Genomic DNA, 27,967 nt, shown 5'->3' on the forward strand with positions numbered 1-27,967 from the left:
AGTGGGGAGTCTGCTTCTCCCTCTGATCTTCCCCAATCTCGTGCTCTCACTCTCTCTCAAACAAATAAAGAAAATCTCTTTAAAAAAAGAAAGAAAAAAACAATACATATGGTTTCAGTTTTATAAAGTGTTAGCCTAGGGAAAAGTCTAGAAGGATGGCAAACCCTTAACAGTGCTTCCCTCTGCATGCAGGGACTGCAGGTGAAGACAACCGCCTTGTACGTTTCTGTGTTAAAGAACAAAATTCAACCGAGTAAATCTGAAGATCTGATTGGCTTTATTAAACAATTCAGGCCACCAAACTAGGAGAGGGAAGCTCCCAGGAGTTGTACAAAAGGGAAGGTTCTTATAGGAGGGTGGGGCAAGAAAGTTTTTGGCAAAGGAATTGTTCCAGGCAAGGCCACTTTCCCTGGCAGGGAAAAGCAGCAGGAAAAGCCAGGGATCTTATCATGCAGATGACCTCATCTTCCTTTGGCGGACAGAGAAGGCTCACATGGAAGATTCATTGGCGACCCTACAGAAAATCCCTACTAAGATGATATTTCTGGGGTAGGTCAAAAGTGCAATTAGATGACACATTAAGCCCCAGTGTAGGGACTCGGCCTAAGCGATGCCATTTGGGGCCTGTCGTGCTTTGTTTGTTTGCTTGTTAGTTTAACATAGTATTGTTTGCATTTGCAATGTTCCCACGCATTAGTACACGCCTTACTCAGCTCCTGCTTCTCTGCGAGCGCCCTGCACTTGGAGGTCCAAGATTTTGCTACTTGGGGCAAACCTTGGCTTCACATTTCAGTTTAAGATCTGGGCTTTGCAGAAGGACCTTTGGAATTGGTCAGCTCAGAAGCTGTGAGAGTCACTCTGCTCATTGGCCCACACGGTCAGCAACTGCCCCCTGGGACGGGCAAGTTCAGGTGCCTCCCCCCGAACGGACCTGGGGAAAGCACAGTCCCTGCTCTTGCACGAGCAGAGGCACGGTGCTCAGTTAAAGGACAATCAGGATGGCTCAGGACCCCCAGCCCTGCTGTCTTCACCCCCCACCCAGGCCCCTCCCTCTGAGCGATCAGATTCACTAATTGGTCTTCACAGCCCTGCTTACAAGTGCTCCTGGAGGTGAATTCTGGTCACACCTCGAGCCAGGCAAATGAACCCTTGCTCTGTCCCCTCTTTAATATGGATGTGACACCTGCAGGCTACAGCTTGTCGCACTGTGAGAATTATTTCTCCATTAAAATGCAGAAGTTGGAGCTTTGCCCAGGAAAGGCAGCTAAAAATACTGCTCTCTGGGGCATTTATGACAGGGGACTTAGTGGCTACCTTCCTCACCCCTCAGTCCGCAGGAAAGCACCCCCACCGGCCTGGTCCCTCCTGCGAACATTTGATCCAGGCTTATCCTGGCCCCGTCAGGAAGAAAAAGCACTGGTTCCCGTGCCTCTTCTACAGATAGGCAAACTGAGGTCACTGCGCTCCATCTACAAAGTCACCTAGGGAGTAAGAGTGCAGCCCCAGCAGCAGGGAAGAAAAATTAGCCCCCACATGCACCCAGGCCTTTACAGTTTGCCTGTCTCTCTACCCACTGTCTTGTCCAATCTTCAGAGAGATCTATGAAACATGAACCACTGTCGTCCCCACCTGGCAGGTAGAGTTTAGCCCAGTGGCATGAGCAACAAGCTCGAGGGTACAAGGGGGAGTACGGGGCAAAGGCAGAGCCCTGGTACAAGTCTTTTGATTCTAAAATCCACCCAGAGCACCCGTGGTGGGACTTCAAGCAGGGTGACCAGTCTCACTGTGAGGGCCACGGGCTTTTATAATAGGCGCTCTGGTTTGTAAAGATTGCTGTGTACATTTCAGGGGAGGACTCGGCGCCCTACTTAATGGATAAGGAAATCAGGGGTCAGAGGTATGAAGGACTCTGTCACAAGTTAGTAGTGCAGCTGGGAACCAAAGCCAAGTGTCCTGACCTCCAGCACAGGCCCCTCCTGCTGCCCCAGCACCTTGTCACCCAGGGGCAAACGGGCACAGTGTGTTCTGCAGCCTTCCGCACCCCTGAACCCAGCCCCCTGGAAATCTGTTTATGCCACATTCCCCCCTTCTTCTCAGTCTTTGGAGGTGGAGGATGGTGAAAACCTCAGGTCTGTTTCTTATGTAAGAAAAGTAAGGTCCAGAGAAACCAGATGCCCTGCTCAGGGTCACAGGGTAGAATGAGGTTCCGGCACGGGACCTCTGATTCAAGTCCGGTGCCCATTCCAACGGGCCAGCCACCAACAGCACGCAGAGCTCCTTCCTTGGCATCAGCTTCCTACTAAGGTTCAGCTTCCTCATCTGCAAAATGGGGTGCTAGAAGTGGCCCTAAACAAGCCCAGGAGCTGAGCCTCCCAAGATAAAGAAATTAGGTGGTGCTTCCGGGAAAAGGAGGAGCCAAGCCTTTCTGGACTGCCAACTTCACTGTCCCAGGAGGAAGACTGTGGCCGGGGAGGGGCTGCATGGCCACAGAGGCCCAGCCACTGAAGGACGATGAGAGGGTGGAGACACAGGCATGGCCCGCTCTGGCCTCAAATGTCCAGGAGGGGATCCTTCCTGCCAAGTCCTGTTGCCCAACCTTCTTCCACACACTTCTCGGAGAAAAAGCTTTCTACAAAGCCATTTATTTTTCCCAAAATACACCCCCAGTTAACAAAATTCCTCAGAGTCCCACATTTAAATTAGACATGCCACCTCTTCCATTCCCGGGGGAAGGAAGAAATGTCAGCGGGAGGACATCAGAAGCGTTCTGGAGGCTGGGGGCCGGTGAGAGACAAGCCAGGAGGTGTCCTCCCGGCTCCAGAATAGCACCATGGTGGGGGGGGGGTGAGGGGCTGCGTCCCTGCGCCCTTCTGGCCCTGCCCCATCCCCAGGCTTCCCCCACACTTCTGCTCTCACGGGGTACCGTGGCCGCCTGCCCACCTGCTCCCACCCGGAAAGACTTTGGAAACCATTAGATTCTCCGACTGTAGCAAGAGGCTCTGCCCTGTCTCCAGGTTGCTGTCCCTACCCCCTGCTCTGGGGAGGGAATGAGGATGCAGTGGGCATGAGGTATCCAGCAGGCTGTGGGCGCAGAAGAGGGGTACTGTAGGGAGCAGGGCAGGAGCCTGCTCGAGAGCCACAGACTGTAGCGGGCAGGTGTCTGTCTCCTCGAAGGTCCCTAGTTGAAGGACGAGCTCCTTAAAGGAGGGGCCTATCTTCTCACACCGCGTCCCAGGTGCCCAAGGCAGTGCTGACACCCTACGGATGCTTGATGAACATGACTAGAATGGGTGAACAAAAGGACAGGAGGGCAAAGCAGGGGGCTAGGGGCTGGCCCCCAGGGGGCCCACACAGACACCCGGACACCCAGTGTGACCAGCACATGCTTTCCGTGGGGAGGCAGTTCCCAGGGCACAGCCCAGGGCACCACGGGAGAGACTGGGCCAAGGGAGGTCCCTACCTGTCCTGGCACGTGTTCCAGCACATGCACCTGTGTGCCTCTGTGGGCCTGGGGGAAGGGCCCCGTCTTCACTTAGTGAGGGAGGGAAAAGGCTCACGCTGGGGCCAGAGGAAGGAGGGGTGGGAGGGGAGACGCCTGTGGACTCGAGGAGATGCTGAAGCTGCAGTGTCCCTGCCTGAGGAGACGGGCTTACAGGGAGCCCGGGCTGGGGGAGGGTGGAAGAAAAGGCTGAGAAATGGAAACTAGTGTATCAGGGCCACTGGAGAAAGAAGGCCAGGGGTGACTGTGTGTCCTGTCTTTGGAGAAATAAGGCAGAGGATCAGTCTGAATACTGAGTCCTTTGGAGAAACAGAGGCAGCCAGATGGTCCATGCAGCATATCCATGAAGAAATAAGGCGGTGGGGTGGTGTCCGTAAGAAACTAGACAGCAGAATGGTTTATGTATCGTGTCACCGGAGAAATAAGGCAGCAGGATGACTTGGGAATCACATCCATCGGAGAAAGAAGGCTGCGGAGAGGTCTCTCTGTCCTTTGGAGAATGAGCAGACCTGCTGGAGTGGGAGCCGTCTGTTGAGGGCAGGGCTCACATGGAGACCCCAGGGCAGAGCAGCAGCTCCCTGGCCCGCGTGGTCAGGCTATTTCTTGTCCATCATCTGCATTTCATGATGGAAAGAAAACATGAGGGAAAAAGCATCAAAGGCAAGAGTTCTACTCTTGGGCGCGCTCCAGAACCCCAGGCGCATGCTCACACACTTCCGGGTGGGGAGTGCGTGTGGGAGGGGCCGCCGCAGTCTGACTAGCAGCTGCCCCCCACCCTCCGGTGCTCATCACGGCCCTGGAGGCCCAGACAGACACAACACAGGAGCTGGGCATCAGACAGACCATGGGGCCCCCAAAGGAGGCTGCCTAGTCCCCGCCAGCCTCTCTCCAGCCCCACGGCTGCCCCCACCCCCACACCCTTGCAAACACTTTCACTGGCACACTTGTCCCCTCCACTCTCCCCCTCCTTTCTATCCCCCTCGGTCTTCCCTGGCTCAGCTCCCTCCCCTGTACTAGCAAGAAATCCTGTCCAGCTCCCTTTTCCACGCTGCTGAGTGCCTCTGGGTCTTGTCTCCACTTGGGGGCACCAGTGGACTGGCCCCGCGACACTCCCTGACCTGGCAGGGGCACGGAGTTTGTGTGATCCTGCCACTCCCTCTCCCATTCTTTGGGCTCTGTCTGTTCCAGAAGAAGTAGTACCCCCCGCCCCCCCGCCCCTGGCCTCCGGGTGCTGCCTGTGTGCACACAGTGTGACCAGAGACTGGGGGGGTCAGCCTGACCTGCTGGGAGCAAGATGGGGAAGCCCACTGCACCCCACACCCAGGCCATTCTCCTGCGGCTCTCTTCTAGAACCAAGCTGACATTTTCATCTCCATCTGCTCAATCCTTCTATGCCTCATTCGGTTCAGAACAACAAGGAGGCAGATAACTTTTCTCCATCCCTCCAAACCCCAACATCGACCTCTTACTGCCATGGAACATTCTACAGCATTTAAAAGGACTTGCTCTACCAAGCCCTTCTGCATTTGTCACCCTGCCTAGACCTCACCACCATCTTGTAAGTGTGGTGTGCATTCCACTCACGAAGAAACCTCCCGGAAGGTCAGAGGCAGAGACTAGACCCAAGGTCTCCCCTCCGGACCCCGGGGCCTCTTTCTTCTGCACAATGCTGCCTTCCCAAAGCCCCCTTTACTGACTGTTGTGAAAGTCTGAGTCTACGATCCTCCCTTATCACGTATTTTGTGCAGGTTTCTGAGGGCCCCATTGCCCACCCCCACCATCCCCCACCGCCCTGCCCCAGCCTCTGGAAGTTTCTTGAAGACAGGGGCTGTGTCCTTCCCTTCTCCTCTAAATGCAGCGATGAGCATCCAGGAATTTAGTGAAAGTTTTCTTTCCTGAAAGGGACACCCAGGCCACCTGAAAACGTTTCCATAACCTTTAGCAACCAACTTTGATTTTCTAGGTGGAAGCCACTCACATCAAGTGGCAAGTCTGCTTCAAGGAATGTTTTGTTCAAAATACACACACACACATACACACACACACATTCCCACACAAACACGCATACATAGATGTCACTGTGGGTCACTTTCAGTAAGGAAGAATCTCACACTTACTTCCAAGCAACCACTTCCTACTGTAACCACCGATGTTACGGAATACGAGTAATAATGATTGTTAACATTCACTAACTGCCTACTACATGTCAGGAACGTGGCTCCCCAGCCGAAAGCCATAGTCCCTGGCCTCCCCGGAGCTCGGGGTCATGTGACTAGATCCAGACCAATGGACCGAAACTGGAGTAACAGAAGCTATTTCTAGTCAAGCCCTAGAAAAAAATAGTCCCTCCTTCTCCTCCCTCCCCCTTGCTTCTGGAGAGGGCATGGGAGCTGGAGCAGCCAACCTGGACCCAGGGATGGGAGTTCTGAGTGGAGAGGGCAGAGACCAATAAATGGAACCTAGTGCCAGGACGTCAGTGGCCTTAAGGTCACCTACGCTTAGACTGTTCCAGGAGAGAGAAAAAAATCCCCGTCCTTGTGAAGCCTCTGTCACATCTGCACCCGCTTAGAGCAGCTGGGACCGTGGTTACTCTGCCCTCTGCCATTCTGCCAGGGGAGAGTGCCGGCTCCTCTCCTGGGGAGGGAGCCTCAGGTCACCAGTGAGCCTGCGATGGTGACCCCCACCGCCAACGATCTTCCCCCACCTCCCGCACACAGATGGGCCAACCCACAGACACAATCTCAGGCACCACATGTCTTTACCTTCTTTGCTTTCAGAGTGTTTCAGAGGCCGCAGGGCTGCAAAAAAGGAAGGAGCACACAGTGAGGGGGGACCGTGGTCAATGGCGGGGGGGTCAGGAGTCGGGCAGAGGGATGGGAGCTGAGAAAGAAGTGAGGCTACACGGACTGGGAGAAGTTGGGAGGATGAGGGCAACCTCCCAGCCCCAGGGAAGGCGCCCTAGGCTGCTGTCCCAAGGCCCAGCTCCACTCTGTATCTTGCCACTCCTTTCTCTGGGCCTCAGTTTTCCACATCCGTACAATGGGAACAGCTACCCTGCCCTCCAGGGAGCTAGAGATGCGGAAGTACACCGAGTCTGTTTTGCAAATAAGGTTGACGTAAGAAGCTACAGGAGGCTGCAGCCGTTCCCAGGTCATGAGGTCATGAGGTCATGAGGGGACATGAGGAACCGAGACTGAGCAAATCTCTAGGCCACGCTCCACTCCCTACCCCCTCCCTCTGGCAACTACATCTGCCTCTGAGCAAGGAAAATGAGGCCTGATCCCAGGGCTGTCACCACACCAAGGGCAGAGAGTTAATTGGTATCATTTACAGCAGTCCCCAGGTGTCAGTCTCCTGCTCTTCCTTCACGGGGGTGGAGAGGGGACCTATGTCAACTGACACAGTCCCAAATGGCTCCTCGGGGAGCTGGCCCAGGAGCCCCAGGAGGGAGGGCAGTGAAGCCGCCAGTGGCCACGAAACACCAGCACCGTGGCACTTACCCCAAGCTGGGCTCTAAGTTGGTGTCTCCAAATCACCATGCCCTGTGCAAACCACCCCTGTGTCCAGTCGCCCAAAAGAGCCTCTGGTGTCATCAAGGCAGAGTCAAGAGAACATTTTACAGAGAGACACTGAAGCCCAGAGCAGCAAAGCACTGTGACCAAAGTCACATAACCTCTAACCAGAATGGGACAGTCTTAAATTGTGTGCTTACTAACAAGGTTCCAAGCTATCAAGCATGGACCAGGCACCAGGCCTGGTGCGAGGCCCTTTATATACATGTCTCATTTAACCCACACAATGATGAAATAGGCAGTTATTGGGAGCAAAATAAGACTCAAAGATGAAGAAACTGAGGTCCAGAGAAGCAAAGTGACTTGCTCCAGGCCACTCAGCCCACATGCAGCAGCTGGAACTTAAACCGAGGCCACCCCGTCCCCTGAGCCCTCCTTCCCCTAGAAAGCCACCAGACCCCACAGTGCAGGGTCACTCAGAGTGGAGCTGGCCCAGGTAGAAAGGTCAGGTGGGCAGGAGAGACAGGTGGGCTGGGAGAGAGCCAGGGGAGACCCACGTCCAGGCCTCACACCGAGTAACGACCAGACTTACCAGGGCAGGAGGCCACAGACCACAGAACACACTGCATTCAAACCCCAAGAAAACGTGGTTCCTCAGGATCCTAGAGTTCTCTCCCCATCCCTGCATCCTTCCCTCAGCCAATAAGGCCCACTCGAAGCTCAGGCTTACCGGTCTTGGATCCTTCTCCATCCCCATCCTGGTCCTCAGCACCTGGAAGACAAGGACTCCATAACGAGACTTTCTCAGCCCCCAGTCATCCCTGCACATCTCCACCTGGGAGTATGGGAGGCAGGAAAGTGGGTGGAGTAGGCCTGGCTTGTGGTCCAGATGTTGGACACAGGGTGGGAGCCTGAGACCAGCACAGAGCAGAACCCACTGCTCCCCCATCCAAGAACCATCTCCTCACCCCTCCTCCCAGCCACATCCATTGCTCCCCCATCCACCCACTTACCAAGCCCCCCACCACCAGCCTCCAACACCAGCAGCACCCACCTACCTGCGCTCCTGTCCTTCTACCAGCCCCCCCGTGACCCACTGCACGAGCCGCCACCCACCAGTCTGTCCCTTCTCCTCCACATACATATCCTCCTTCCCGACACCCAGCTAGCTCCCAACTCTGAACATCTACTTCCATGTTCACCAGGGAAGTCTTTGTGTACCCACCTACCACCCACCGGCATCAGCTCCCAACTCACCAGTGTGTGTTCACCACCCACCACTCCCCAGAGTTGACACGCTTCCCTACAAAGCTCAAACCGCCCGTCTACCAATGTCAACGGGCTAATGGCAGCCGCTTTCAACTCTGCCCGCTGGGAGGCAGACACACCCTCACACAGGGCCATACACACCATGCGGCATTCACACGTGTGCCACTAAATGTCCATGCTCTACACCCACGTATCCACGCACAGACACGCTCGTGTGACTTCCACCCTCACCATCACACCGCAGGCCCACACATCCACCTCTCACCTCCAGTCCTGCTGCTGCCCGCGCTCAGCCTGCCATATTCCCACCCCGATAGGCAGGCTCACACCTGTTTACATGTACAAGACACATTCAGCCTTGGGGCCACACACACACAATGAGGCCCCATTTGCACACTCACGCTCATTCGGTCACCAAAAAGCGACCCACATGCTGATGCCACAGACACACCACCACATGCAAAGACACGCGTGTGTGTGCACACCCTCTCTCCCTCACCTGCATTCTCCTCCTCACAGCTCTGCTTGATCTTTCTCCAGCACACGAAGGCCAGGGCCACCAGCAGTGCAACGAGACAGACAGAGAGCCCCACGGTCACCCACAGGGCCTCAGGGGGGAAGGTCATGGGCTGCCCTGGGAGGGAAAGTGGGGAGAAAAGGAAGAGATGGTCATGCCTGGCCCCTGTGGCCCTGAGGACTGCACACCCCTGGCCAAGAGGTGTGAATAGGTAGCTCCCACCCTCACTAGGCTCCAGCGTTATGAAGAGAGCTCACTGATGTTCCCATGCCCCTCCCCTCCCCCCACCAAGACACATCCAAGCCCTGACCCAGCTGTGGCTGGTGTGGACATGCCTCAACCTGGCAGGGGTGAAAAGTCTGCAGTTGATGACGCTCTAGAACCTTCTATGGTTCCCCACTGACATTTGAATAATGCTTCAATCCTCTCAAGGACCTCTATTATGTGGCTGCTCCTTCCCCTCCCCCAGCCTTTCCTTCTGCGTCCACCTTAGGAACCTCTGCTCCAGCCAAGCTGGTGAACTAACCATTCTCTGCAGGGACAGCTGGTGCCTTCCAGCCCCCACGCCATTGCTGTCAGGTTCCCCTACTTTAAAAAATGTCCCCAAACACTCACCTACTTTAAGGTTCACCTCCTCAGAAGGCCCTCCCTGACTCTTCCAGCCCTGCCTGGTGATATCCCCCATCTCAGAGATCGGGAGTCAGCAAATTATGGTCTGCGAGCCAGGTCTGTCCTGTGGTCTGTTTTTGTACAGCTTGTTGGCTAATAATAGTTTTCATATTTGTAAAGGGTTACCAAAAAAGAAACAGGAGGAGCAGAAGGGGAAGGAAAAGCAGGAGCAGCAACAGAGATCGTATGTGGCCCACAAAGCCTAAAATATTTACTATCCAGCCCTTTACAGAAAATGCTTGGGGAGCCCTGCATGTAGATGGGGGTGGGAACTGAGGGTGCCGTGGGGAGGGTTCTGGGTTTACCCCAGAGGGGGAGACTTGCCAGGGGAATGTTTCCGTGAAACGCTGAGGGCCCTTCTGTTAGCTCTCTCAACGGCAGAGGGAGGGGCTCGAGGCGCCCGCACCTGGGTCTGGGCCAGCCACTGTTCTGAGCTTGCCAGCCAGCAGCCCAGTCCCTGGGCCCACGCCGAGTCCTGGGCAGAAAGCTTGGGGACCTCAGAGCTAACAAAAGACAGCACTGCTCTCCTCTGCTCTCTGCAGACCACGAGTGCCCAGGCCAGCAGCAGCAGCCAGCTGGGTCTGCAGAAGGCACGGTCAGGGCCGACAGCACTGCCAGGAGAACCTTCGGCAGCAGAGGCCCTGCCAGGGACACGGGCATTTGCAGCAGACGTTCCCTCCAGCCGGCATGGTTGGCAGAGCTGCTGCTCAGGATGTTGCAAACAAAGGGACCCATCACCCAGGGGAGCGGGAGAGGACAGCGGCTGAGACGAGGGGCCAGGAAGGCCTGTCCATGAAGCCCAGGAAAGAAACACCCGGGGATCCCGGGCACGGCCCCTGCAGCAAAGGAGGGAGCAGAGCCACCGAAATACTCGGGAAGAGGGAGGATCTCTTTCTGTGTTCACCCCCTGACTGGTTTTAGCGCCTGGAACACTGGCCAAACTGGCCCTAGAGTAAAGAGCAGGGCTCGGGCCAGGGTGTTGAGGCTCCACTCCCAGGGCATGCTCCATAAAGCCCCCTCCACGCACAGCACGCTCGATGTCACGAACCAACTCCAGTAGGTGTGGGAGAGCCCAGGCTGGAGGACTGACGTTCTGAATCCTAGAATGTTTTACCAGGCATAAACCTGCCTGAAGCGAAATACAGGCCAAGGGCTCCAAAGTAGGCCAGACCTGCTCTTATGAAAACAGGAGGCTGGGTGGTGGGGAGGAGAGAAAATTAGGCTGAGAGGCTAAAGGTTGGATTCTGGTCCTGGGTCATTGGCTCACCACTGGGTGCTGGAGCCAAGGGCCACACACCCCCATGCACCTTCTAAACATAAATGCAAACTATTGCATTTACTGTTTATCCAATTTTCAAAGAGGTGCCTGGCCCCCGAAATAGAGCCACTGTTCTAGTCTGCAGACTTGGGAAAGTTCTCTCTTCTCTCTGGGCTTTGGTTTCCTCATCTCTGAAAGCACTTTAAATGTTAGCTACTGAAGTTTAAAATAAAAGTGTTTTTCTCTTAGATGAGGTAAGTGTTCTCCTTACCATTCCATTTACACCCATAAGCCCTTTCTGCACATCGTGGCAAATACCCAGTTCAACCCCAGGGGCAAATGATCACAAAATCCACCTATCCTTCAAGGCTCTCTCAACTCCCACCTGCCCCTGGAGAATTCTCCCAACTGCTCCAGCCCACTCTGGCCCCTGCCTCCTTTCGCAGAAACCTTCCCTTTCTCTGTCAATGTCACTCTACCTGGTATTTCTTATTCTCTCAGGTAATCCACCAGGGGGTGGAAGTCACAGAAAGGGAAGACAGGACAACCAGACAGGCAGAACCTGCTGTCCTGATTCCAGAGGCTGTGGGGAGGCCCGTGAGAAAGCCAAGTTGCCAGAGGGACTAAGGAGCCAACCTGATGTCCCAACACGGATGGAGACTGCCTCCCTTGGCCTGAGTGTGGGCCTGAGCCCTCTTCACACCCCCAGGCACAAGGAGCATCACATCACTGAGGTGAGCAGTGCAGGAAGGGAAGGTGTTTGGGCTGGGACCCCAAATCAGACCCCAAGCAGATGGAGGGAACGGCCAAATGGGCGACATCAATCTGGTGTCTGGCCACACGGGGGCAGCAGAGATTGCCTGGGTTGAGAGCTCCCCTCCAGAAGTGCGGACACCGTGGGGTCCGGTCCGGACCACCTGGAAATCCCTAGCTGTCTCTCACGGCCTCAGATCAGACGGTGCCATGGCCACAGCAACACGTTCCCGTCCCCCGGAGCAGTTTCAGTAGGAAAGCCCTCCCTCACCATGTCGCGTCTTCTCTAGGACTCCCACCCACACCTCCAAATTCCCGCCGCCACTCCCCTTCCTGCGTGCGGAGCACAAGGACCCTGTAAGGCGCTCGTAGGAGGGCCAATACTATACAAGACTTTTATCAGCTCCTTAAACCAAGTCCCTCAAGGACTTCTCGGTGGAGGCTTCTGACCACCCCGACCCACCTAAACTGTAACTCAGGGTCCAGATAAAAGGTGGCAGCTCCCTCTGTCTCCCCGGCTGCTCACCTGCCCCCTGCCTACCTGTGATGGTGACCGAGCCGTGCGCGTCCTGCCGCAGCACAGGGTTGCGCACCAGGCAGCTGTACGTGCCATTCGCGCCCAGCACCACCCTCAGGACGCTGCGCACGTCAAACAAGCCCTGCTCGTTGGCCATCTGCGACGTGGTCACGTTGCCCGTCAAGGGTGTGCCCTGCCCGTCCTGCCACAGCACCTCCGCCTCCGGATAGCCCCGGTAGCTGGAGCACGTGATGGTCACCGTGTCCCCGGGCCGCAGGTCCTTGCTGGGCTCCAGGGTCATGCTGGGCTTCGAGTAGGGAGCTGGAGTGGGGCAGGTGGTAGAGCACAGAGGTCGAGGTCAGTAAGGCAAGGACGGGGTGGGGGCAGGGGGCGTCGCAGTGGAGGAAAGGACGCCTGCAGGGCTAAGGGGTCAGCAGTGGGGCTTGAGTTGAGGGGTCAGTGGTAGCGCGGTGGGTGGGGGGCTGCGGGAGGTGAGTGACGCAGCCCGCGAGGGCGCCCCCTGCCGGCGCTCACCCGCCACCTGCAGGCTGACTGCCGCGCTGCCGAAGTCCCGGATGCTCACAAAGCAGGTGAAGCTGCCCTCGTCCGCCACGCGCACGCGCTGCAGCCTCAGCGACGCGTTGCCCTGGGCCAGCAGGTCCGGGAAGAGCGCGGTGCGGTTGGCGTAGGCGCTGCCCTGGTCGCGGCCCTCGGCAAAGCTGTGCACCAGCTGTTTGGTGTCCGTCAGCTGCCAGATGAGGTTGAGCTGCGCCAGGCTGAAGCCGGGTTCGGGCGAGAAGGAGCAGCGCAGGGTGGCATCGGCGCCCACCAGGGCCACCACAGGGTCCTCGGGGACCTGGACCTCCACGGCACCTGGGGGTGAGGTTAGATAAGACAGTGAAGGGGGTTGGGACGCTCCGGGCTACCAGCCCACAGCCTCTCAGATTTCTTCCTTCATTAACCCCCAGTTCCTGTCCCATCGTCCCGCTTTCTCTCCAGACCCAAAAGCAGACAGGGTCTCCGGATTCCCAGATGTGGAGTCCCCCTAATCTTAGGACAAGAATCACGGGAGGTTGACCGTTGACCTTGGCCTGATAAGGCCTGTTCCTGGCGGGGGGGGGGGGGGCTGGGGTTGGGGGGGAGAGGCCGGGGACAGCATCCAGCCCTAGCAAAACCCCCCTCCTCCATGATGGATCCTTCTCCTATCCTAACTCTCTTTCCAGAGGTTTCCGGAGCCCTGGAGTCAGTAGCCCCGGAGAGCGAGGAAGGTCCGTGATGACTGTACTCAGCCCCTACCAGCAAGGTAAGGCTCCCAGCCCCCTCGCCCTGTTTGCCTTTCCTGTCGCCATTGCTGGGAATTTCAATCATCTGGGAAACGGAAGGTGGGGAGCTAGATTCAAATCCCGCAGCCCCTGCTGATAGGACAAGCGTCTCCCTCCCTCATGGGGACATTCAAGCACAAAACAAACCTATGGGGCTTCTGTGGGGCGTGATGGTGACCGAGCCGTACGCGTCCTGCCGCAGCACAGGGTTGCGCACCAGGCAGCTGTACGTGCCGTTCGCGCCCAGCACCACCCTCAGGACGCTGCGCACGTCAAACAAGCCCTGCTCGTTGGCCATCTGCGACGTGGTCACGTTGCCCGTCAAGGGTGCGCCCTGCCCGTCCTGCCACAGCACCTCCGCCTCCGGATAGCCCCGGTAGCTGGAGCACGTGATGGTCACCGTGTCCCCGGGCCGCAGGTCCTTGCTGGGCTCCAGGGTCATGCTGGGCTTCGAGTAGGGAGCTGGAGTGGGGCAGGTGGTAGAGCACAGAGGTCGAGGTCAGTAAGGCAAGGACGGGGTGGGGGCAGAGGGCGTCGCAGTGGAGGAAAGGACGCCTGCAGGGCTAAGGGGTCAGCAGTGGGGCTTGAGTTGAGGGGTCAGTGGTGGCGCGGTGGGTGGGGGGCTGCGGGAGGTGAGTGACGCAGCCCGCGAGGGCGCCCCCTGCCGGCGCTCACCCGCCACCTGCAGGCTGACTGCCGCGCTGCCGAAGTCCCGGATGCTCACAAAGCAGGTGAAGCTGCCCTCGTCCGCCACGCGCACGCGCTGCAGCCTCAGCGACGCGTTGCCCTGGGCCAGCAGGTCCGGGAAGAGCGCGGTGCGGTTGGCGTAGGCGCTGCCCTGGTCGCGGCCCTCGGCAAAGCTGTGCACCAGCTGTTTGGTGTCCGTCAGCTGCCAGATGAGGTTGAGCTGCGCCAGGCTGAAGCCGGGTTCGGGCGAGAAGGAGCAGCGCAGGGTGGCATCGGCGCCCACCAGGGCCACCACGGGGTCCTCGGGGACCTGGACCTCCAAAGCACCTGGGGGCGGTGGGGTAGGGTAGTGAGGAGGGGTGGGGCCTGGGAGCCTCCCTAGTCCTCCCCCGGCTCTGGGTTAAGTCCAGGCCAGTGCACCCATCCTTTAAGGCCTGAGACGCAAAGCAAAGTTTATTACCTGTGGTCCTCATTCAGTCAACAAGGCTACAGCAAGCACCTTCTATTGTCGAGCATAAGAGTTAGGAATGCAACAGAGAAGACGACCAAGGTCACAGCCTTACAGAGCTTACCTTTTAATGGGAGATAGGGACAAACTAAGACACAAATTCTCATTAGCACGGGATTAGGGGTACGAGAGACATAAATAAGACAAAGGATTAGAGGTGGTCGCTTTTCAAATATTTGACAGTGGCATTTTCACATAAGTATGTTGTCCTTATTAACTAGAAAGGGGAGTCTAAAAAGGTATATATCAAATGTTAATAGTTGTTTCCTCTGAATGAGAAAGGATCACAAGGGCTTTCTTTTTTCTTTTCCTAAATAAACATGATTTGCTTTTATATCCGAAGGAAGGAAGGCCCACACCTTTCAACGGGGCAGCGAGGCACATTCTTACTAAAAGGATATTAAGTTGAAATTTAAGGGAATGAGAAAGAGCCTGACATACAAAAAAGCCAGTGTAAGAATATTCCAGGCAGAGGGAATAGCAGGTGGGAAGGCCCTGAGGCAAGATTCAGCTCCCTGTGAGACTATCAGGTAGCTGTCCACTGTGGCCCGGAGAGTCTGGATGGCAGGGCTTTGCAAGACCCGTAAAGAATGTAGTTTGCTACATGCAATGGGAAGTCACTGCAGGTTGAAGGGGTGGTAATCAGACATAATCTGCCTAATAGTGCTTACAGCTCACTCTGGCTCCTCTGCAGAGAATGGTTTAAGAACTGTTTCAGTTCAGTTTGTAAGAAGTGACAAAGTTGGCTTAGCTCCAGAGGGTGGCAGTGGTGTTGGAGCACACGGGACAGAGTCAAGTTTGTTGGCGAGGGTCTGCTGATGAATGGAAGGTGAGGGGAACACAGGAGCAGGAATCCTGGAAGCCTACTGTCAACTCATCCCTAGAGCCAGATTCCCCTGTTCGTCCTCTGCCCTTGATCCTGTGGATTGGCAAGCCTCCTCACCCAGCCACCTCTGCCTCCCTTCTAGCTCTTCTTTTAGAGCCCTGGGAAGTTAGTGAGAGGGGGCGGGTTCCCTAAGCCTTTCCTTTGGGGAGACATGCTCCCTACTCTGGCACTGCCCTTCTTGGGTAAGTGGGAGCTCTGGGCACTAGCAAAGAAGGAACACTCAACGTAAAAACCAAACAGTCTTGATACAACGCTGACTGGATATAGCACCCATTAAATGCTTCTTGCATTTAGAAAAATAGTATTTTTATTGTGAATTACAGGGAAAGGCTATCATGATCTTTCCCGTGTGTAGAGGTCTCTAAAGGTCTTGTGCTGGTCCTGGATCTCTCGCTGCAACCACATGTCCCAGGCCGCTCTCCAACTGGTGCCCCTTATAGGGGGCATTTAGGAATGTAACCTAAGGAATCACCCAAAGCCCTTCAGAGAAATCAGAGCAGCCACAACCAGAGTTGCTCCTCTTTATGACCAGCAGGTGGCACCAGACACTCAGCTTTGTCTTCCCCTAGGGCAGAAGAAGGCAGACCCGCCCTCTGCCAGGGGCTGGTAAGGATTTAAAATAGGATGAGGACGTTGTTATTAAAAATAATGCCATTATTGAATGCTGACTCTGTGCCAAGAGCTGTGTGGGAAGAGTTACATCATTTATCCAACATGGTTACTGAGCAGCTACTATGTGGCTGGAACCAGTCCTGGCACTGAGGACAGACCGTGCTCTTTGAGCAGAGTGGACAAGAGGCAGATGAATGCACAACATGTCAGGCAGAGGTAAAGGCCGGGAAGCAGCATGACAAAGTAAGGTCGAGGGTAGGGAGAGGTGGTGTGCCGTGTTATACAAGGTAGCCAAGAAAACTTTGCTGAGGAGGTGACATCAGAGCAAAGACCTGAATGAAATAAAGGATCAAGTCATGCCTATGTGTGGGCACAGAAAGTTCCAGGCAGAGGGAACAGTACATGCAAAGGCCCTCAGGAGGGAGCACACACACTGTGTGTTCAAGATACACATTATCACAGTAAGTGCTCACGTGACCAATTTACAGTAGAGGAAATGGGTTAAGAAATGCAGAGTAAGTTGCCTGTGGAATCCCAGTGGAAATGAGTGGACAGGCAACAGGGAACAGTGGGAGGACGTTGGCCAAAACCCTCCCCATCCCTGCTAGACAAAAGGGCTTGGCAGGAGCCCTGCTGGGAATGGGTGCCCCCCCCCAGCCCCCACACTGCTTCCCTCACCTGTGACGCAGACCCACAGCGCTGCCAGGGCCGTGGCCAAGGGCACACGCACGCCCACACCCACGCTGGCCCAGCGACACAGCATCTTCTGAGAGACAGCTGACAGCTGGGCTCTCAGTGGTGGAAGGCTGCCCCTGCCTGTGAGGAAGAGGAAGTGAGGCCTTTGTCTCCAAGGGTCTTCCCCAGGCCCGCCCTCACTTCATCCCCAACCCTCAACCAGCTCAGGGAAGGCTACAACCGCCCAGTGGCGGGTCCTCCCTTCCACACTCTACAAGGCTCCCCACCAAGGGCTTTTTTTACTTTTTATTTTTGAGACATGCTGGTAGGAGAGAACTGAGTCACTGGGGAGGCTAGACCAGCGCACCCGGGGCAGGGGGCAGCTGGGACCCACCCCTTCAGAACTAAGATGTTGGTACAAAATACAAGGAAGATGAGGCAAGGTGGCAAGTAGAGGCAAGGCTGGCTGGCCCAGGGCAAGAATGTGCGCAGATCAGTTTGGCTCAGTTTGACTCCGGATGACAGCTGGTGGGGGGAGTAAAGGCTGAGGCGGGAGCCAGACGGAGAGACAAGCTGAAAGGTCTGAAGTTTATCCTGAAGGTAACTGGGAGCCTCTGACAGTTCTGGAACAGGGGAAAGGATATGGTCAGAGCTGTGCTCCATAAAGATGACGGTTAGCATCTGCAGGACACATGAGAAGAGATAAAGCAGGTCTGGGTGAGAACAACAGCACTGGAGGGCGTGGGGAGAGAGGAAGGGGGCAGTCAGGGCAGCCGTGGTTTTGAGCCCCATGAGTGGGAGGAGCAGTCACTGAGACAGAACATGGAGGTGGTCGGTGTCGCACGTGTGAAGTTAGCAGTGTTTGGGCAGAAACTTCCTGGAGAGAGTACTAGGAGGCAGCTGGTATCAGAGAATGGGGCCCGAGAAAGAGCACACTTGCTAATTGGTCACTCAGAGGCCCGGAGTGAGGGCTGAGTGAGAGGTATGTCTGTGGCCGCAGGTGAGACCTCCCTGGGCCCAGACCTGCTCCCGATCCTGGCTGCCCCCCACAGTGTCTGACCTGGGGAGCTGAACCCATCTTTACCCCATCCCACAGCTGCTGCCTGACTGTTCCCATGTCCCAGGGATGCCATAAGCAGTGTGGACTTAGGCTATCCAGCACTGTTCAACAAGAACAAAGTCGAGGGTGCTTGGATGGCTCAGTGGGTTAAAGCCTTCTGCCTTTGGCTCAGGTCATGATCCCAGGATCCTGGGATAGAGCCCCACATAGGGCTCTCTGCACAGCAGGGAGCCTGCTTCCTCCTCTCTCTCTGCCTTCCTCTCTGCCTACTTGTGATCTCTGTCAAATAAATAAATAAATAAAATCTTTAAAACAACAACAACAAAAAAGAACACAGTCGAGTTCACGTTTTCACAACCACCCGGGGAGACAGCCAGATCTACTCGGTCCCATTTTGCAAGAGAAAAAAATAAAGCCCCTGTAAGCGAGGTGCCTTTGGTAATGTGATGTAATCTGCCAGTTAGCAAGCTGCCAAGGTTTCGGGTTCCAACCTCCTGCCTCGGCTTTCTGCCCTCCCAGGAGCAGACCTCATCCACAGCCAGCCGGCACCATCATTTTGGTCTCGGGCACCAGGCCCCAAGCCTTCCAGTCCCAGGCAAGCACCCTCCGGGCCCCGCCCCACCCCACCCCACCCCACCCTGCCCCACCCCCAGCAGCTGGGCTGAGGGAGTCCCTCAGCCAAACCGGGTGCATCCTGCACACACACATCCCCACCCCAGCTGTCCACAGTGGGGAAGCCCTGAACAGCCACTTCCTTCCCAGACACTTCCGGTCCAAACCCAGTGGCCTCAAAGCCTTGCCGCCTGCTGAGTCAGCAGGCTTGCTGCTCCATTCATAAAGGCACCCTTGGCGGGCACCACATCCTGCCTGCAAGGGCAACCACTGGCCACAGGAAAAGCTAGCAGGCTGCAGCCTCTGCGCTGCGCCCCCATCTCTACTCCCACCCCCACCCCCAAGGAGGCACCAGGATCTAAGGATTAAGAAGCTTCCAGATTCTAAGACTCCTTTTCTCTCTTTCAGCCCCAGAAGAAAACCAAGGCCTGTCTGTTCTTCCCAAGCCACCTCCCTCCTTCACCCTCCCCCTGCTGCTCATGCCTGCCACTCCCACCCTGACCCTCCTGTGACCTTCCTCACTGGTCCTGCTGTTGAAACTCTACCCCAACAAACCCCATTCTCTACAACGTCTGCTCTCAGGACCTAAGATAGGAATCTGCTCACAACCTTACCTGTGCTCAAGAACCTTTCATGGCTCCCCATTCACTACAGAAGTAAAGCCACTTTCCTCTGCCTGGCACTCAAGACTTCTCTTATGAGCTCTCCGTACTTCAAGCTTCTACTCACCAGAGTCTTTGGGGAATGCCTGCCACCTCCATGAATGTGGGGGAGGTCGGGGAGCACCTCCCTCCTGATCAGACCTAGCAGGGCTCCCCAAGGGCCAAGCTGTCCCTCACTCCAGAGGGAGAACGAGAGGATTTCCAGGGGTGGGCGTTAGGCTTCCCCACTTTGGTTACCTTCCTAGACTCTGAACCCAGCAAAGTTCCCACTGTCATGGCTCACACTAGGGAAAAACCTGACAGCCTAGAACCAAGAAGACCTGAGCATTCCAAGAGGTTCCTACCCCAACAGCTGGGCCCCCAGGGACTGAGAGAGGGATGGAGAAACACCTCTTGGAGACAAGGTGCTGCTCAGGGAATGGGAGCATGGCCTGAAACAGAACGCCCGTCACTGCTCTTTGGGACAGACAGGCTGCCCCTGGAGACACACTGATCTCAGGCTGCATTGTCACCACCCTGCCCACCTCCTCTACAAAAGGGAATTCTCACCCCCTGGCGGGACCTGCCCTGGAGTCAACATGTACCACCCCTCCCAGTGAGTCACCAGCCAGCCCTCCCTCTTCCTCTTCCTTCATCCCCGTCTCAGCCAAATGTGGGAACTCCAAGGAGTCCTGCCAGGAAAGAACACACAGTGCCTTGGCTTTCCCTGGGAAGCAGGACTGAGGAGCCCAGGCCACCCTTGGCCTGAAGGTGCAGCAAGTTCATTCAACCCCCGCAGACATGCAGCCATAGAGAAGCCCCCAAGAGAGGACCCAAGATGCGCCCCCATTAAGCCCAAGCCAAGAAACAAAAGCCGAGACTGGGCTCTTGGTATAGAGCTCTCGGCTCAAGAGGAATTCCTTGCCCCCACCATGACCACCCCATATCTCTTAACCCCCTGCCTCCTCCCAATCCCTGCAGGGTCCACTTGTACAATGCTTCCCACCAAGAGGGCAAGAAGGAGCAAAGCACATGCCAGTGTCGATCTCTGCTAACCAGTATAGCACAGAGGCAGAGCTGTTGCAAACAGCAGATAAGCACCTGGATTAGGCTATGCCTGAAGTGAGTACACACCAAGACAGCCCAGATACTTGAGCCAATCTTTTTTTTCCTCCTCCTAGTTTGAGCTAAGTGTCTATTATCTGCGATCAAAAGACTCCTTGAATATACATTCATTCGTGTACTGAGAAGTGCATTTAACTGTTCACTGAGTACCTGGTAGGCAGGCCCTATGGCCCGAGAGATGACAAAGTTGTGTGTCTGTCCTCAAGGAGCCTGCAATCGAAGAGAGAAGTGCATGTGAATTACTGCACTTCAGTTCAGGACATTATTAAGATAGAGTGAGGGCCACTTGCTGCTACCTGAGATATAATATAACCCTAAAGGTGAGTCCAGAAAAAATGGCGAGCAGCTCCCCAGGTAAACAGGCTGGGCAGGGTGGCTTCTCCCCAGCCCCAAGACACCTGTCCTCCTGGCACTGCCGGGTACCTCTCAACCAGATCCCTTTGAAATAGTAGAAAATGAGCCCGAAGTTCAGGATTCTAGTCCCAGCTCTGTCACTGCTGTGCAATTTGTAACAGGTAACTTCCCCTCTCTAAACTCCGTGTTTAGGTCACACTGACATGTACAAAACGACTGTGGCAGAAACCACTCATTCCCCCCTCATACCTCTTCTCCTCTTCTATAGAGTTTTTAGTTAAGCACATGGCTGCTCAGCTGAAGACTACAGATCCCAGCCTGCCTTGCAGGGAAGAAGTGTGTCCTGTGACCATCTTCTGGCTAATAGGATGTGAGAGGAACTGATGTGTACAACGTCTGGGTCAGACCCTTAAAGAGAGGGAGCATACCCTGTCTTGTCTCCTCCCCTTTCCCACCAGCTGGAACACAGCCGTGGTGACCATCTGAGACCATGCTGCCAAAGGCAACACTCTGGGGACTTCAGAATGGCAAGACACGAGGCCCTCGGAGAGGCTGCAGGATCAGCCCAGGACGGACCCACACCGTCACATGGGTGAGAATAAGCATCTACTCTAGCGTCACTGTTATTTTGGGTCTTTCTGACAGCATCTGAAGTGACTAATTTAGGGAGCCATCCCTCCCCTCCTTTCCCTCCTTCTCTCTCTGCTCTTCCCACCCCATGAAAATTGCCACTGCTCAGAGCAGCGAAAGGAAACAACATCTAAAATAGGTGTTTCAAAATACGACCTGGACACTATCTCCTCTGAGTCACATGGTGATCCCTGGGCCCGGCTCAGGAGATATTTCAAGGGTAGGCACGACCTGGCTTGGGGATTGTTTTGTCTGCAAGGGAGGGAGGGGCTAAGACACTCAAGGAGGTCTTGAAGGCTTGAACAATTGGGCACATGGGGGCACACATCATACGATGGGGACACCTGGAAATGAAGCACGTGTAGAAGGAAGAACAATTCCTACTGGGCTTGAGTTACAAAGAGCGTCCACACCAAATGCCACATGGACTGCTGGACATATCGAGCCAGAGATCAGAACAGGAGCTACCCATGCATTGGGAGTGATGGGAGCCCAAGTTGGGATCATTGAGGGAGATTATGGAAAGAGGAGAGATCCCCCAACAAATTCTGGAGAATCTGCAGAGGTTAATGGTCACATATCAGAACTGGGTGCCTCTCTCGGGCCACCCTCACAACTCGTTTGACCCCACCAGTGCTGGGTACCCATGGCCTCCTGAAGAAATGCACTGGCTTTGGGGCAGCTGTCACTGGCAGGAAGCTCTGCTTTATCCTGAGACCAAACCTGTCTCACATACTGCCCACCAGTCCTCCTGCAACCTTATATTACAAGTCCACCCCCTCCCTGCACGTTTTAGATCTTCTCCCTTGACGAGGCCACCCTGGGCAGCCGTGCCACATTGTTCATCAAAATAACCCAAATCGCAGACGATCAAATCTGTGGTCAGTGACTGGGAACCATTTACTCGCATCGCCACAGATCCTTGTCTCTGCCGTCCTCTTCTGATGGAGTTGGGGAGGGGGTGGGACTTTCTGGGATACTTCATTTGTGCCACTATTTATTACATTCCATCCAGTTAAACTTGTCCCATCACCCCAACTGCCATGACCTTTTCTTTTAAATTGTGGTAAAATCCATGGAGTGTGAGGCTGACCCTTTCAATCATTTTCAGTGTACAATTCAGTGGGGGGAAGTACAGTCATAGTGTTGTGTGACCATGCCATGATCTTTTGCAGTACTGTTCTGACAGTTCCTGGCCCCTGGAAGGTGCTTGATAATTTTGTGATGGAAGAAAAAGAAAGAAAAATGAATGTCACCCAAAAAGGTTGCCCTCTTTTCCCTGCTTTGTTTCTTGTGTCATTGAGGTCCTCAGGAAGAGGACAGGAATAAGGAGACCCCACAGCACTAGGTTCTGCCCCTGGATCAACGCCCACCCACTGTTCAGGGCTTTGGGATTAGGAATCTCCCTCTTCGTGCTGCCACCCAACTGCACATCACAGGTCTTATCCCCACTTCTGGCAGAGGGCCGGTCAAATGGGGAAGAATCAGGAAAAAAAAAAAAAAAGGCTCCTCTGAAGAAAGTAGACTCTTCTTCAAGTGCTCCATTAATAACTGGTTCCAGGATTTTGTCAGGGGTTAAGGACACAATCCCCGATCTGTTGCTCCCAAAATTTGCCGTTTTCCCTGTAAAACCGGTTATTTGCCCATCTCAAGTCTTCCAGCATTCATCTATCCATTCACACACCAAACATGATGAAGTATCATGGGCATGGAGGATCAAGCAGTTCCCTGGAGGAGTGGGCCCCCACAGCATCCTCTGAGAAGAGAGGGACTCTGGGGAGTGGCTGTCGGGAGATGGGGCACGGGAGGTGGTCAGGGGTTGCCTAAGGATGGATTCTGTACACAGTGGGAAACCGTGGAGGGCTACAGCCCCCACCCTCACCATCTACCCCTGTTTTCCTGAAATACCCCAAACAGCTTCCAGACATCTTATCTCCAAGTTCACTCTGCACCAGGACAATCACAGGGGCCAGAAGACAAAGCCACGGAATCTGCCAGATTCACCTCCCTACCTGGCCTGAACTTCAGTTCCTTCTCAACAGCCTCTGCAACTTCTTTCTTTGAGAAGGAAGCACAACAGATGCTAAGCGGACCCTCTCTGCCTTCAGCAGTCAGTCTTGATGCTCTTAGCAACTTTCTTCCACATCCTTTGTTCTAGAGCGCCTCTCTTCTTCTACACCAATTCCTTCTAATAACAGGGCTCCCCGGTTCTGCAGGGAACCCAGTCCATGTGATGCTGGTGTGACTGACCCCTAGCCTTGGGCCTCAGCAGGTGACTGGACCTGACTCACTGGAGAACCCTCAATGACTGGCTCCAGAATGGGCCGATGAGCCAAACCACACCCATCCGGGCTTACCAGGGCTGTTCTGCTGGCATGAGCAGAAAAGACTCTTTCTGTAAAGGTCCGGATAGTAAATATTTTAGACTTTCCAGGCCATCTGATATCTGTCACAGCTACTCAACCCTGCCATTGTAGCAGGGAAGCAGTCATAGACAATGCATAAATGAATGAGCAGAGCCGTGTTCCAACACAACTTTATTTATGGACACTCGGATTTGAATTGCATGTAATTTTCATGAATCACATGATTTTTTTTCAACCATGACAAATGTAAAAACCATTCTTAGCTGTGGGCTATACAAAAAACAAGTGGCAGAAGGTTTGGCCCATGGGCTGTAGTTCATAGGAACTGGTTTAGGGACACACCAGCTCCACTCTCAAAGACACCCAGCTAGCAGCAAAAATGGGAACCAGTAGGGAACTGGTACATTAATGACGGCGCCTCTGTGTAATGGAGTAGTACACAACTTTTTAAAAGAACATATACTGATGTGGAAATAAGTCCACGACATGTGTCACGTCAGTAAAGTATACTGTCAACTGTATGACCTCATTTCTGTATTAACAGATGGCCCCAGGGCCGCAGGTCTGATCCCCTACCTCTCTCTCCATCTCAGCATCACCTGTATTCCAGCGCCCAGCCTTCCTCCTCCACCACTGAACCTCTCGGGGTTGGCTCCTAGACCTTCTCCTCAAGTCTCTCTACTATTTTTCCCTAGATGATTTCACCCGCTCCCATGGCTTTAAATATCGTCTATATGCTGGCAACTCCCAGATTTTCTTCCCCAAGCCCACACCTCTCATCTGAGCTCCAACTGTCCCCTAAACATCTCTTTGCCGGTGACTCACAGGCATCACCCCCTTCACATGTCCCTCTTCAAACTCTGGATCTCCCCTCCAACCTGTTCCTCCTCAGCTCTTCCCGCTCGGGAAAGGCACTACTCTCCACCCTCCACTCAAGCCAGAAACCCGAGTTTCTCTTGCCTCTACAGTCCATCACCAAGAACAACCATTCCTGACCCCAAACTACATCTCCAGGGTCGGCAAACTACAGACAGCCCCAAAACCAGCCTGAGCCCCCAAACCAGCCTGTTGCCTGCTTTTGTTCAGCACACCCGTTAAGAAAGGGTTTACTTTTCTAAGCGGTTAGAAATCAAAAGAGTATTTCATGAGAGATGGGAATCGCACGAAAGTCAAATCTCAGTGTCCGTAAATAAAGTTTGGTTGGAATGTAGCCACATTTCATTTACGTATTGTCTGCAGCTGCTTCTGCAGACGACAGCAGAACAGAGCACTTGTAATCCGCGCGAAGCCTGAAATACTTTCTGGCCCTCTGCAGAAAAAGTTTGCCAATGCCTGATACAGCTTCACCCTCTGTCTTTCTCCACCTGTGCTGCTCTCTCTGCTCTGCCAAGTCCTTGTCGTCTCCTGCCTGGCTGACCACAAAAGCTTCTTCACCGGTCTCTCGACTTTCCCTCTGTCTCCTCACCCAGTTCTATACCCCAGTCTTGACTCCACACAGCAACCAGAATAACTGCTATAAAAACATAAACTGCGTCAGGCCATCACTTCCAAGATGTCATCAGCTCCTCCAGGGCCCACAGAGCCCTACCTGCTCTGGCCTTGCTCACCTCCCCAGCCTCATCTCCTCCCATTTGCCCTTCCCCCACAGTTGCCTCTTCTGGGTCCTACAACAGGGGATCCTCTTCTCGTGGGTTTTTGCAAACACAGTTCCTTCTTCCCGGATGACATGCGTAACACCACTTTATCCTGAGAGCCACCTTGGCAGAAAAGTCAGGAAGAGATCGGCCACCCCAGGGGAGTCCCTATTACTCATTGCACAGTTTCCTTTTCCTTGTGTCATACTGGACCCTCCCTGACCAGGAACAGTGTCTGCTCTATTGACTATTGTACCCTTGATTCCAGCGAAGACCTGGCACATGGTGAGTGCTCAGTGCAGTGTGAATGAATGAAAGTGACCATGTGTTTAGAGAGAGATGGATGTTTGTATATGGGAAAGGGGTCTGGAAGTGTGACAGTGAATCCAACCCTGGAACATGGGAACAAGGGCAACCATCTACTCCTTCTTCTTAGTTGATATATTTCTGTGACTTTGACCATGAGTGTATAATTCTTTCGTTAACATGAAAAGGAAAACAGCAACTTGAGAGATTTTTATAGATTTCAGACCAGGCTCCATCACTCACTCCCTAGGCCCCCTCGGCTCCCATTGCCTCTCTGGGTCTTTGTCTCCTCAACTCTCTAAGGTCCAACCACCATCCTGTGCTCTAACCATGATCACATGCTGGGCTGTTGTCATCACAAGAGGCTTCACGGGAAAAGTGAGCCCTGGTGTTTAAGGAGATGACTTTGGTGTAGGAGATACAGTTTCAAATCTAGACTCTGCTACTTCTTAGTCATGAGACTCTGGACAAACATCCTCTCTGACCCTTGGTTTGCTCATTTATAAAATAAGGACTTCAAATTACCCTCCTAGGATGATTACAGGACAGCTGGGAATAGCCCCCTGTGGACCTTGCTTTTTAGGCCTTTTGTGTTGTTAAATGGAATCATTAAGCCACCTTGCCAGCCCCAGGGTACAGCTTGGGCTCTGGAGCAGGCAGCCCTGGGTTCAAATTCTGCCTCAAAAGTTTTTCTAGACACATGACCAAATATAAATGATTTAACCTCTTTGAGACTTGATTGCTCATGTCTAAAACAGGAGTAACAACCCCTACCCCACAAGGGCTGCTATAAGAATAAGACCATATACAGAAAGGACTTAGGAAAGCACCTAGCACCCACAAACAGCGGTAACAAATTAATCCTGCTGTTATTATTGCCATAGTCATGGGGACAAGGCCTCCTGGGCCCCCCCACCCCCCAGCGAAGAGCTCTTCTGTCGGGCTATACATCTAGGTCCCCCCACCCCCAGTGCACATTCCAGTATCTCCCCCGGGAAGAGCCCGGTTCCTGGGAGCCCATGTTGACTTTAGGGTGACCTGGGAGCCCTGCTTTTCAGAGGTACTATCTTTTCCTACTCCAGGGCTCCCAATGAAAAATGCTTCTCATTCCCCACTCCTAGCAGGTTTCCCTCTGATACTCTCCAAATGCCTCAGGAAGGCCAAATGCCCAAAGGAATTAGGGGTGTAGAGGAGGCATCCATTCTCTGGACCACAAAGAGAATGACAGAGTGGGGGCAGCTGGCTGGGAGCACAGCTCAGACCTGGAGGGTTGAGGAGGGCCTCCGGAGGCACAAGGGTGCAGAACACCAGGCCTCTGGCAAAGCAAGTGCTCCCACCGATGCTCGGACTGGGATACCTAGGTTGGTCCTGCCCTCTCCCCAGCTCTCCAAATGAGATCTCTCCCTGTTCTGGGGACAGACAGCAGCCCAGGTCCAGCATGTGCCAGCTGTGTGTCTTTGGACACGTGACTTCCCCTTTCTGGGCTCTGGTTTCCCCATCTCCGCCATGGAGCTAATGAAGCTCGACTTTGGAGAACTGACATGATTAAACGAGGTGATGCCTGTGAAGCATCCAGCACAACCCCACTCCCAAACCTGGAACCTCCATGTTCCTAGCTGGAACCTCATACTGCAGGGGTGGCAAAACTGGGCTGTGGCAGCCGGAGTTGCAGAAAAACACATGGGGCCTTGGCCCAGACGTTTGATGCATCTGAGACCAAAGGAAATTTCTCACGGATCACATCAATCAGTTCCCGCCCTCCTACTTCCCGCAGGCCCAGGCTATGCCTTCCCCTGCAGCTACTGCCCACCCCACCCCCCCACCCCCCGCCACTGCCACCACCCCAGCACTCCTGCCCTGGGGTCTGGAAAGAGGACAGCAATGAGAAGTGGCCACCCACTCAGAGGATAAGCTCATGGGCAGTGACATCATTCCGCCTGCCCTCCCTCCTCCTCTGACCCCATGACTCAAGTCCACAGCCTCAGGCCCAATGTGGTCATAATCTTAGAGGCTGTTTGTATTTGGATCATTTTTCTTCACACTCAAACCCCACATGTCCAACCAAGAACCAGCCAGCAGCAGGCCAGAGATGTGTTCTACAACACTTTCCAGGAGTGTCCTTAGGTGTGGTGGAATCCCAACTCACAGCTCTACAGCCATCCTGCCAATCTGACCCCAAGTGGTACTGCTTAGCTCATGGTCAAGGCCAAATCCTGCTCCAAAGAATCAAGATTTATGGCTCCAGATTAAGGACTGAGGAGTTCCCCCAGGAAGGCTCAGAAGTCATCCTCACAAGAGGAAGGATACCACCTCCTCAGAAGAGACGATGCTTCTATAAATGTCCTTTCCACAAACGTTCAAGCACCCAGCCCCCCTGTCAGGCATCTGACCATCTCAGACATGCAGCTGGTCTGCTTCCATTGGGTGACTGGTCAGAGCTGCAGAGGGCCAGGGACGGGAAGGAACAACAGGTCCACAAATCCCAGCACCCCTTCCCGTCCTCAGCCTTGCATTAACACACGCTTCTCACCTCTTACAAGCTGGATGGTCTGATT

At 54.5% G+C, this 27,967-nt stretch overlaps 1 protein-coding gene across 2 annotated transcripts; it reads right to left on the reverse strand.

The window, feature by feature from the left end:
- Positions 1 to 261: 261 nt before the first annotated feature.
- Positions 262 to 27,967, reverse strand: CD276 (CD276 molecule). Of its 2 annotated transcripts, none has more exons than XM_080807570.1 (10): positions 27,943 to 27,967; positions 16,688 to 16,825; positions 13,992 to 14,330; positions 13,464 to 13,778; positions 12,529 to 12,867; positions 12,019 to 12,315; positions 8,780 to 8,914; positions 7,742 to 7,783; positions 6,262 to 6,297; positions 262 to 4,011 (listed from the first exon to the last, which is right to left on the reverse strand). In XM_080807570.1, the coding sequence occupies exons 2-10, from the start codon at positions 16,770 to 16,772 to the stop codon at positions 3,881 to 3,883; spliced, it is 1,719 nt and encodes a 572-aa protein (XP_080663696.1). In that variant the 5' UTR covers positions 16,773 to 16,825; positions 27,943 to 27,967; the 3' UTR covers positions 262 to 3,880. The 2 variants fall into 2 exon arrangements, with proteins under 2 accessions (XP_080663696.1, XP_080663697.1); XM_080807571.1 differs by having other exon boundaries at positions 262 to 4,113.

Source organism: Martes martes (genome assembly GCF_963455335.1).
Source record: "Martes martes genome assembly, chromosome: 7".
In the NCBI taxonomy this organism is placed as follows: domain Eukaryota; kingdom Metazoa; phylum Chordata; class Mammalia; order Carnivora; family Mustelidae; genus Martes; species Martes martes.

What these genes read in the sequence shown, in the direction of transcription:
- CD276 (XM_080807570.1), bottom strand. Translation starts at nt 16,772, where the DNA reads ATGCTGTGTCGCTGGGCCAGCGTGGGTGTGGGCGTGCGTGTGCCCTTG. An exon ending in CGGCTCGGTCACCATCACAG is followed by an intron (nt 8,915 to 12,018) that starts GTAGGCAGGGGG and finishes TTTCCCTCCCAG; the next exon opens with GGCAGCCCATGACCTTCCCC. An exon ending in ACACTCTGAAAGCAAAGAAG is followed by an intron (nt 4,012 to 6,261) that starts GTAAAGACATGT and finishes CTCCCACTCCAG; the next exon opens with CAGGTCTGCTCATTCTCCAA.